General features: G+C 41.6%; 1 protein-coding gene across 1 annotated transcript in view; it reads right to left on the minus strand.

Moving 5' to 3' along the window:
- The window catches only part of LOC306709484 (MICOS complex subunit mic25a-like), an 80,545-nt gene extending 68,583 nt beyond the window's left edge, over window positions 1–11,962 (minus strand). Inside the window, exons 1-4 of the mRNA XM_079177658.1 lie at window positions 11,778–11,962; window positions 9,799–9,892; window positions 8,982–9,102; window positions 6,534–6,678 (exon numbers count right to left, since the gene is read on the minus strand). Of these exons, the coding sequence (XP_079033784.1) occupies window positions 6,534–6,678; window positions 8,982–9,102; window positions 9,799–9,892; window positions 11,778–11,903 (486 nt within the window). The 5' untranslated portion in view covers window positions 11,904–11,962. The remainder of the gene's footprint in view (window positions 1–6,533; window positions 6,679–8,981; window positions 9,103–9,798; window positions 9,893–11,777) is intronic.
- Window positions 11,963–12,090: the final 128 nt, after the last annotated feature.

The following is a 12,090-nucleotide window of genomic DNA, read 5'->3' on the forward strand; positions in this document are numbered from 1 at the left end:
GGCAGAGAAATTTGATGACTACTTTCCTGAGGATCCCAGAGACGGACACATGTGGATTTTGGACCCATTTTCTGTGGATCCCACTGAAGATGATGTTGCCCTCACATCTGGAATCCCAGCTTCTGGAAGTTTCCACCGACAGCACTTTAAAGTTGCAGTGGGGCAAACTGGACCTGGGCTCCTTCTGGATTGCTGTCTCAACGGAGTACCCATGTCTAGCACTGAGGGCTGTGAAACTCCTTCTCACATTCACGACTACATACCTGTGTGAATCAGGATTCTCCAGTGTGGCCACAACTAAGACCAAAGCCCGAAACAGACTCAGAGCAACACTGGAGGCTACTCTGAGAGTGAGCCTTTCCCCCATTCCACCCAGACTGGATCTGATCGTGTCTGAGAGGCAGGCCCAAGTGTCTCATTAAGAGGGGAAAATAAAAAGGGAGTTGTAGCCTGTCAAAAAATGGACTGTTGTGACTGTTGTTATTGTTTGTCACAGATATGAAGAACAACTTCTGGTTCGGCCATGCAAAAATAAATTCACAGATAAGGCTATATATATAAATTGCACTTTATTTAAATTGTATTTATAGTTTATTTAATTTGAAACTTATTATTTTGAATGTATTTATTTTATTACCACATATTTATTTATCAAATTTCAATTTTTTTCTGTTTTTTTGAGAGTCCTTCCTTTTTTTCTGTAGTGAAATCTAATTATTTATTATTTTTGTGTTAATAAGTCTGAATTGAGCCTTTAAGTTTGTTATTGTATTAGCTTGATTTGTTCCATTAATTGTTAGCCTGTTGGGCTTCTTGTTGTGTATGCAGGTTTACATACACATGATAAATAAATGTCTTTGTGATCATCACATTGTATCATCTCATTTATTTGACAAGGGTTTTGCTTGTTAAACTGTAAGTGGATTTGATTTAGTTATTGAATACAAATCAAGCCAAGAGTGAGATAAATTAGTGAAACCAATACAGTGGTAATATTTGAATGGGCCCCGGGCCACTTTGTACTTGAAAGGTTGGGCCCCGAGGTCAAAAAGGTTAAGAACCCCTGCACTACGGCACTATACTAATTGTAATGCCTGTGTACTTCTTAGTGTGGAAATATGCTAACAAAATATAGAGGCATTGAACTTATAAGAATTATGTATGTGCTCAATTGCAATAGTGTTGCGTGGTAATTGAGCAAAGGTTTCAAACACTCCGGGCGAGGCACTTTTGCGCTCTTCCAATTCAAACGATCTGCGCGGGGTCCTTCTGGAGGTGTAGTCTTTTGGAGTCAGATTATACAGTGGGCTTTTTGCCCGAGGTGAAATTCCCAACATTAGACATTGTGTCTCACTGGAATACGGCAGCACTGGGAGACCCAATGTTTCTCCTGGAGTGTTTGGTAAGTAATATTGCTTCATGTAGCTTTAACATTTAGAGAATGCCCTTAAATGCAAATCTTAAGCAAAATGCTATTCATGTTATTCAATACACAATATTTTGAGCGTAGAGATGTACAAAGTATGAATAAAATGAAAAATACTCTATTATATATTGTGTGTGTGGAATGTGAGCGTGTCATAAAAACCTTAGGCCATGTCCACATTACTCCGTTTCCATTTGAAAACGCATATGTTTTGCTACATTTACAGCGTCCACACTACGCCGGAGTTTTAGAGCACCGTAAATGATACGTTTGAAAACGCGTCCACACTACGCCGGAGTTTTAGACCACCGTAAACGGATACGTTTGAAAACGCGTCCACACTACGCCGGAGTTTTAGAGCACGGATATGTTTGAAAACGCTCCCGAGGTCGGATAAGTTTGAAAACTCCGGGGTTGCGTTTTCGTGTGGACGGCCAAAAACGGAGAAGTTTGAAAACGATGACACCCACACCCGCGTTCGCTACTTGATTGGTTCTTAGCAGTCATGACGTCTCTTTCCCTGATTCGTCACATGTCTATCACGTGACCCTTACCCGGAAGCTCACGAACGACAACATTGAATACCGATCGACTATCAGGTTAATTTAACATGAACAACTGATTACAGGTGTTGCTGAACTTGTTGTCTTTACTAGCAACTGTTGTTCAGTAAAAGTCTGCATTATTACGGAGGATGCAGCCGTTAATGGAGCGATTAGTGACCAGCGTAACCAGCGACGACGTTAGCCCTACGGAGCGGACGTCTGAAGTCGCGGTTAGCAGTAAATGCTATTCAGTAGGACAGATAGTTTTGCCACCAGCAGAGCTACGAGTGAGAACAGACAACAACACCGAGGAAACGAGTGAGAGACGTGTGTTGACCACATTTATGGACCCATAATCTAGCAAGTCTAGCAAAAGAAAAAAGTAAATTTGATATGTGAGAGAGAGAGAGATAGAACAAGACCCGCAGCGTTGTAACTAAGTCTGAAAAATAAAACTTCTAAAACTTTCAACGAACTGTGTCTGTTTGAGTTCATAGAGGAAGATTTTAGAGAAGATCTTAAGTATCAAACACGACCTTTCATTATTAAGGACTACTTTATTACTCTGTCGTATTTTTTTTAACTAAGCAACCAATCTACTTCCTGTTTACATCAACACGCATGCCCAGTGTACGTGAAGAGTCACGTGATATTCGTTTTCAGGCGTGTTAGTATGGACGGAGATCATTTCGAAAATGGTGCTGAAACGCTGTGGACAGAGATTGTTGAAAACGTAGTAGTATGGATATAGCCTTAGATCAAGGCAGGACTCCATGGCAACGCAAACATTCCATCATTATTGTGTGGTGAATTTGAGATTGGGCCCCACGGGGGTATAAAAACGGGTATGTGTGTGCGTGTGTGTGGAATGTCAGCGTGTAATAAAGACCTTAGAACAAGGCAGGACTCCATGGCAACGTAAACATTGCTTGTGTGGGTGTGGACTGAGCCTGTCATAAACGACATTTCAAGACATTTCCAAGTTGACAGCTAAACAACAAGTCAGAACGATGAAGAAATACAGAAACACTAGTTCAAGCTCCAGCAAGGAAAGCAAGGAGACGGTTACATCGTCGGACGATTCAATCTCTGAAATGGTCAACAAAATGGTCTCAGATACAATTGATCGCACTGCTTGTAATATTGACGAATTAATGCAAGACATGTCTAGGTGGACGACTGAACAGCGTGACAATAAAGATACAGTCTCAGCTGCTTGTCAAGTTGAACAAAAGGTGGAGAAGAAGTTGAAGAGGTTCTTTAAAATCCGGCGAATGTTTGCGGAGCACCGAGACACAGACAGCGACTCTGAGATGGACTCAACAGTAGGACCCTTAGTGCAAGACGAGAGCGAAACAACTTCCCCCGTCAGTCCACAGAAGTCCACCAAAACCAGCTCCACAAAGAAATACAGATACACTAGTTCAAGCACCAGCAGGGAAAGCGAGAGGTTTTCATCATCGGCCAATTCACTAATCTCTGAAATTGCCATGATAATGGTCACAGATACAATTGATCGGACCGCTTGGGATATTGGCGAATTAATGCAACACACGTCCAGGTGGACGACTGAACAGCGTGATAATAAAGATACATTCTCAGCTGCTTGTCACACTGACGTGTCACAAGACGTGAATGATACAACTTCCCCCGTCAGTCCACCGAAGTCCACCAAAACCAGCTCCACAAAGGTCAACAAGGATGATAATGTGTGTTTTGAGGACGTCACAACAGAGACAATTTCCCAAGATCCTGTAGAGAACATGGATTCATCAGACTGTGCATCTCCTAAAGAGGATTTGAAGGATGAAGGTGGCTCACCAGAGGACGAAACTAGCAAATCTATCTTAAACAGTGAGTTGAAAGACAAAAGTCGAGAGGATGAGGTCGTTGTCCTTGCAGACACAGAAAGCTCACCCCTGCACACACAGACCGAGGTGAGAGAAAAGAAAGTCCATCCAACAGCTTGCTTGGAGGATGAGGTCGTTGTCTTTGCAGACACAGAAAGCTCACCCCTGCACACACAGACCAAGGTGAGACAAAAGAAAGTCCATCCAACAGCTTGCTTGGAGGATGAGGTCGTTGTCTTTGCAGACACAGAAAGCTCACCCCTGCACACACAGACCAAGGTGAGACAAAAGAAAGTCCATCCAACAGCTTGCTTGGAGGATGAGGTCGTTGTCCTTGCAGACACAGAAAGCTCACCCCTGCACACACAGACCAAGGTGAGACGAAAGAAAGTCCATCCAACAGCTTGCTTGGAGGATGAGGTCGTTGTCCTTGCAGACACAGAAAACTCACCCCTGCAAACACAGACCAAGGTGAGACAAAAGAAAGTCCATCCAACAGCTTGCTTGGAGGATGAGGTCGTTGTCGCTGCTCCTTCAGCTCAGCATCAGGCTGCCCCGAAGAAAAAAATATCTTTATGGAAAAGGCTAAAACGTTGCTGCTGTCCACAGTGAATGACCTCTTCACACCCCCCCTCCCCTCCCAACCCCTACCCCCCTTCCCCCTTCCGCGCACGCTCACACACACACACACAAAATATATAATAAATACAAACAAAAAAAAAGCTTCTGTCCCGACATTGATAATTCATTTAATAGGTGCTCTGGTGCTTCCGATACCACATGATCATTATCAGCAGATGGAGTTTAGCTCATTTTAAAAGAAAACCGCATCTGCTGATGAAAATCACTTATGATCAAAAGCCACAGAACAGGCATTTAAATAACTTGAGATTGTTTTTTCAACTGCTGTGTCTCAGGTCAAACATTAACTTGAAACCTTATCACTGACTCTGACACTTAAGTTATTCTTAGAGCCATGTCTAGAGGCTCCAGCGGGTTTGTCCTGTGTGGCGCGATAGAGAAAAAGGTTTTATCATATTAAGAGTACTCCTCCAACTGACGTTGCACTCCTAACATTGTTGGGTATTTAAAGAAAAAGAAAACAACTCAATGCAACTCAAATAGATTTACTTGACTGAGGATTCAGCTCTGTTTTACTATTGTGAGGAATTTAAGTATTAAAAGCATTCTTAGTATGATTAATGGCACCCCTAGTGGTGAATATAAAGGTCACAATGTATTAAAGGTCAACTTATGGAATGTATTATATGTTTACAATATGTTTACTTATAGAGGATATTATATGTTACAGTAAATTTACTTATAGAAGTGTTGAACCATAAAAGCATAATAATTGAATGTATTAAATCATAAAAGTATATTCACTGTAGGTATCAAACACTGTAAAAGAATAGTCATAAGGGCCAGAAAGGGATTTTGTGAGCAGGGATTTGCAGACATGGGAGGAGCTGAGAGCGGGGACACCGTCAACAGGCAGGAAGTGGTCAGCGAGGAGTTTGGACATCTGACCAAGAGGGTAGGAGGAGTCCGGAGGATTCCAGCCACACACTGAGCGAATACTGTCCGAGGCGCGGAGGGGACAGTAGGATTGCAGCCAATCACTGAGCTGATAGACATTTTCAAACAATATGACAGTGTTTTTTCGGGACAAGAATCAAATCACTTGGGACCGTCGGACAGCGAACTAGCTTTGCTGGACTATGTGGAGGGATTTCATTTGATCTCTGTTTCATGAAACATATTTCTATCGCTAGTGTAGTTCAGTTTGCAACTGTTTTAGCCTCTATTAGTTATTAAATAGCACTACATCACAGCCACGTATGAAGAAATACATTGAAGAAAATATATTTATGGAAAGATCACATCAACCTGGATTCGAACCTGTCGAGCAAAATAGTAAGATATTCAAAAATGTCCGCGCTACGCGATCCGCCGCTTGCATCTTACGTCGTTGTCCAGCGGCTTTCTCTGCAGGTCGCTAATCATGATTTGCAGACCGCCCCCCCCTATAATTTCATAAATACAACTATAGTTTTTGTATATATAATATAACTATATATAAAACTTCATAAACTGTGACATCAAATAGCTTTTGCGGCTCCAGACAAGTTTTATTTGGTGGAAAATAGGGCAAAATGTCTCTTTGGCTGGTAAAGGTTGCCGACCCCTGGCCTAGATGGAATTAGTGGCATTCTCGTGCTTCTGTGTAGGTGCTCACTGGTGACCCTGTACTTGGTTTTTAATGACGTTCCATAGGTGAGAAAGTTGACTCCCAGCTGTAAGTCGATTCAAAATGGTTCAGGCGCGTAGTGCTCCTTTGGTTAGATCAACAGAAAGGAGCAGGTCAGCTGCTTCATGCTCCACGCCGTCATCGCTCTCACTTTCAAATGACTCTTAGTTACACTGTTGATGTAATGCAGGAAAAAAGGGACAGTTCCTGAGTTGATTGTCCTCAGAAAGCATTGCTAGCGCCTCTGCATTCACCACAGCAGAAAGAATGCTGATCAAAAATCAAATATAGTTGGGCCTAAGTCAACCCTGATTGCCACCTGAGGCAATTTTGAGTGGTTTTCCAACAATGTTGTCCTTTGAAAGGAAAGGTCTATCTGTCAGATAATTTAAGTCACAAGGTTGGTGTTAAAAGGGCATGAATGTGTGTGTGTGCGTGCGTGCGTGCGTGTGTGTGTGTACCAGTTGTTTGGCGTTCTCAGCTTCCTGGCGTTTTTGTTGTCTTTCCCGGGTCATGGCTTTAGTCATCTCCTCCCTTGCCGCCTCCCTCTCTCTTTGTGCCACTTTGACCCATTCCTCCTTCAGTATTGTCTGCTGGCGTTCATACCTGAAACACATAAACACACACACACACACATAATCATGCTTCCTTTCCTTGCACACCTGTGATAAAGTGATTACAGTCAAACCTACTTTAAACATATATTTCCACAAGGGGGCAGCATATACCAACTTTTATCACACCGGTCAAATACATGGAGTATCTCAGTTGTGCTCTTGTACCCGAAGACGCCCAAAAGCTCTCAATTCTGTTCCGAGGCTCTGTTCCAAATGTCGTAGAATGGACTTTTCATACAAAAATATTATTAATGCTTCATACCAAATTAACAAAGAGATTCTGTTCAACACAATCCTGCAAGCCAGTGTACACACTCCAAACACAATTCTACACAAACTCAAATAAGCAACTAAAAGAATGTCCACAATATCACTTTTTTTTTGCCATGGCTGAGCCGACCACACACTCCGGTAGGCGCTAATAAGAAGAAGCTAAATGCTAACACGGAAAACCGAAATAGCAGAAAACACGCCAATAAAATACTGAATCCAAAGATATCTTCACTATTTATCTAAGTGAAACCACCACAGAGCTGTGAGCAAACAAGCACCAGAACAACAAACCAGCTTCACCGCTAATATTTCATAAGCTGAAGATTTTCAATTTGAGCTGTGTGTAACATTCGTCCAGCATTTACCAGTAACATATACAATGATATGTACACATCTTAACAAAGCTCACATTTATTTGTGTTATTATTCCATTTAAATTATTCAAATAGACCTTGTAGTTAGCGAGATAAGCCCCTTTGAATAAGGGTAGGACATTTTCGAGCACAGGGCTAAAAATAGGCCTAGTGTTCAAGAGGTTAAGAGATTATCCTGTAATGACAAGATTACTGAGAGAAATTAAGAAAATAGTCATTTAAAATTGGCTGCAATCTGTTAACATCCGGTTTGATCTTCAGCAGTGACACAGAGGTTATCAAGATAACATTTATGTGCGTGTTCTTTTTAATCTGTGTTTTCCCGTTTTTTGAATATTGAGGGCCACTGGCCCAAAACAACTGACCATCATAATGTAATTGCAAACTTTGGTCCCTGAGCCATAAACCACTCGTCAACTCCATGACATTGAATTGGCATCTCCCTGGAATCCAAAGTCAGCTAATGAACTTGTGCATTTATATTGCACTGAGACCCACGGCCCTGCAGAAAGGGAAATATAGCATGTATTCATACAAAGTATGGAGTATGGAATAAGAAGCTTCGTGATATTCGGATTGAACAAGGCAAGGTACAAATTCACAAATGAATTATCTTAGCTTGATATGTCATTTTTTGCGCATGATACCTCCAGCTCAGAAAAAAAAAAAAGGTGTCATACTTGCTGGCCATTGCATTCCAGAGGATGCTCCCCCATGTCTATGCATAGGGGTTGTTATGAAAAGTATGAAGTATGAGCCATCTCGTGTCTATGAAATGTTCACAATGTGCAGCATAGTTGTAACACCAATGCTGCAAAGTTGTTTTTGAAGAAGGTAAACAAAGCCCAGATACAGTAGTTTTAAGGGCTGTACTGACTAGTTTGGACATTTCACATTCTAAAATCAACATTCGTAAGCTGTGAAGCTTCTTCTTTTTTCCATGTTTATTCATTCTGTCGAAACACAGTATTTCTGCACAGTTGCAGATAAAAATCAGGCAACATTAATATGATTAGTACTCTACTAGTTGAAGTATTAGATTCCAGTGGTGGCTGCATCAGATTGTTTCCCACTTGTGTGATGAAAACATTTCCAATAACTCCAGAGCGTAGTAAAGTCCAAAAGTCAAAATGTAACAAAATAAAGAGATTCACAAGATGTTTTTATCTAATGAAATATTCAGCTTCAATTCATATTCATATGGGCCTTTTAAAAACATTTTCACTGCAGTCTGCTGCTTGCCGCACACAAAGGGAAGCTGTATTAACAGGACGGTCTAGCAGCAATGTAACAGCACCATCAATTACATTTATTTATCCACAATAACAAAAATATGTTTCCATTTTATTTCAGACAATGATCATAAAATATGACGATAAGACATTAAAAGCTACAACCAAAAAACTCAATAGAAGATTGGAATGTAAACAACATGCATTCAGCAGCAGGGCCTTAGCTGCTAATGAGTTTAAAGCAGATAAGAGGCAGTGTTGGTCACTTTACATGAAAGTGATTCAGTGCTACACATTCGGCCCTACGTAGCTGTTTTTGTACAACAATATTCAAAGTTACCTTTATCATCCCTTGAATGTTTTTCAACCATTCAAGACTCTGTATTGCAAAACAACATTTTCTTTCAACCCACCTTTTCTGTTCTTCCTTAGCATAGGAGGCTGGTTTGCTAGTGCTGGACTGGGTACCGGGCTGGGCCTGGTGCTGAGGGCCCTGCTGGGGTCGAGAGCCTGGGCTGGCGCTGTGAGGAGCCCCTGGACAGAGTGGACATCGAAAAAAGAAAGAAAAATGAGATGGCACTTAAAAAAAGTGGGGGCTGATGGATCTGGCCTACATATTCATTACATCAGAATGAAAAGAGTAGCGGTGTGATAGCGGCTCCTACAGAGAATGTTACGGGTTGATCGTAGCCTTAATGTCGCTAGGCTAGCAAGTTTCTTGAGTCCCTTTTATAGCATGTCTGTTCGAGTGAGTCAGCCTTCAAAGTCTTTAGGTTGTGATGGTATGTATACATTTCTGACAAGTTCAAATGAGTGAAAAGTGTCTGTCTGTGTCTTAACTGCAGGAGATCAGTGATCAAATGATCTCTCAAGCTGCCAATAACCCGCCCTGTCACAAAGTGTCATGAGTAGAAGCTCAGAGAGTCTGAAAAATGAAAACCATCCTGACTGCTTCAAGAGTCAGGGAGAGCGTGCGAGTGTGTGACCGATAGACAAACTAAATGGGAGATTTACAGAAGTACAAGAAATGCCTTATACAACTTGTATGTCTGTGGAGTTACCCTTTCATATTCAAATGTAGACAGTTAAGACACATTTTTTATTTTCCTTTCCAGAACACCCACTGTGTGTACATGCACCGTACCTGTGTGCTGTTGACAACATGTAAACAGCACATTAAGATTTACATGTTGTCGTGTTGTGAGGGACAGACCGTCAGGTGCGTGTTACCTGTGTCTTTCTGAGGGCTTGAGGTTGGCGAGGATGTGCGTTCTGGAGCAATGTTGGCCACTCCTCTCATCCTCTGAAGAACATCTTCTGACAGCTAGGGAGGGATGAAGAGCAAATGTAAAAAGAATATGTAAGTAACAGACACAGAATCAACCCGTGATTGAGAACCGAGGATAGGCCGGAAGTTTTTTGTCTTCTTATTCTTTGCATTTGTTTGCTTTAAAACAACAAGAGGCCGTTCTGCAAGTTCCTACAAACTTAATAACAGTTTACTGGAGCACAAAGTGTAGCATGCACATTACATGGTGTCATATTCAAATGAAAATCGGCTTTTATCTTTTTTTAATCCGTTGGTTAGGACAGAGCTACTTATAAACCTGCAAAAAGTTCCAGAATAGAGTGAGTCACTGTAGCTCTACTTTATATGTATGTGTATGTGTATGTGTGTGTGTGTGTGTGTGTGTGTGTGTGTGTGTGTGTGTGTGTGTGTGTGTGTGTGTCCAGGGAAATGGCAAAACATAGTTAAACCACAGTAGGCAGCAGCAGCCACTGACTCACTGTTCCTGTGACTCACAAGTTTTGAATGTGCAGGCAGGGCTGTTAAATAAGGTCATCCGTAAGGCTCGTCGTTTTGATTTCTTACAGACATGTTCACACAAATGTTCACAATCATTGTGATGCATGGAAGAACCAGAACTGGCCTATGAACTTTTAACTTGCTTGAATTGCACCGGTTTATCTTTCATGGCTGTAAAACTTTCCTAGCTTACATTTGAGTCTAGCTAGGTCTGAAGGTGCCTTCAAGTCCTATGGGAATTTTGGGGATTATATCCAACAAGTTCAAAATACAGAAATGTGTGCATTTATTTGTGGGAGTGCACATGGAAGTGGCTTTCATCTTTCATTTTGAAGGAAGAACATAATTGAAATTAATGCCAAAGCTGGTGGAGGGCACTACTTAACTGACCTTGAAGGTTTCTGGTCTGTTTTACCTCTGACCACACACCCAGCAGAGTGCAACGCATGCACCTGTAACCACACTCAACAGGCTGTGAAGGGCACTTCTACTTCACTACAGCAAGATGAGAACCTCGACAACTTAAGGTTGGCAAAATAAAAAGTACATTACATTTTCTGTTGGTGTAAAGGTGCACTTTTTCAGATAAACGACCCTGAAACAAAATCTGCCGAGTTCCCTATTTACTACATTAAAACATAGAGTAGTATATTTTTTGGCCACATGTACAGTTGTATTACTTTTTACAGTATTACTTGGTACTACGCAAAATTCCGACATTTACAATAGCACTTGAAGGCAGCATCAGCAAGAGGAGAGAACAGAACGCCAAACTTCTTTCGAAATTTGCCAATTTCTAGCTCCCTGTTATGGCCCATGTCTGCATCGCTACAACAACATATTAATCTCTCCTTGAGTTAACAATGCATCTACGGTGCAACTGAAATGTTCCATATAAATAATAACGAGCTTACCGATTGGTTCGCATTTTAACTGGTAGCGAAACGTTGTTAGCAAACGCTGGACAGCAGCTAGTAAATTGTCAAAAGTGTGCGATTTCTTATTAATGTATCACTGCTGAGTGAATCATTTATATGCCGAATTTACCAGGAGACACTGGAGGTTTCTAAATGACGTTTGGTCATCTGCCAGGTATGCTCTTTTGCCGATAAGCAAGGCATACCTTTACCTGCAGCCTATTACGACTGAAGTATGGCGTAACGACACTGGGTGGTCCACCTGCCCCAGCCCCTGCATCCCTTTACATCCTCATCACTCCAGCAGTCGCTTCACGGGTTGCTGACCTAACGTTAGTTCAACTCAGAATTGCTGCTAAGTCAACGTTGCTGTGTTGTTCTTATACAGTCTATTGGTTGCAACGTGCTAGCGGCTAGTTAGCGCTAGGCGTACCACTAAAGAAATGTTAGCATGGCTTATCAAACGCTAGCTAAATTAGCATTACCTTGACTCCACGAAGAATCCTGACTCTGTCCTCATCGTCAACACCAAAGGACACCTTTCTGGTCGTACTCTCTCCCGACCCCATACCTGCTGGTGTTAGGGGACAACTTTGCTGATGACCTTGCATAGAATTAAGTTAGTAACACGAATTAATGTCCTGCCCAATGACAAAATGTGTGACAGATAGGATCTGGGTTGCCAGATTCGTCCTAAACCATCCCCCTCTAGCAGATGTTTGTAAAACTGGGAGTAGGTTTTTCTACCAATACATTAATAAGACAAGTAACTTAAATTAATCCCGGCTAACACAATTG

This window comes from Pholis gunnellus, assembly GCF_910591455.1.
Source record: "Pholis gunnellus genome assembly, chromosome: 2".
In the NCBI taxonomy this organism is placed as follows: Eukaryota; Metazoa; Chordata; class Actinopteri; order Perciformes; family Pholidae; genus Pholis; species Pholis gunnellus.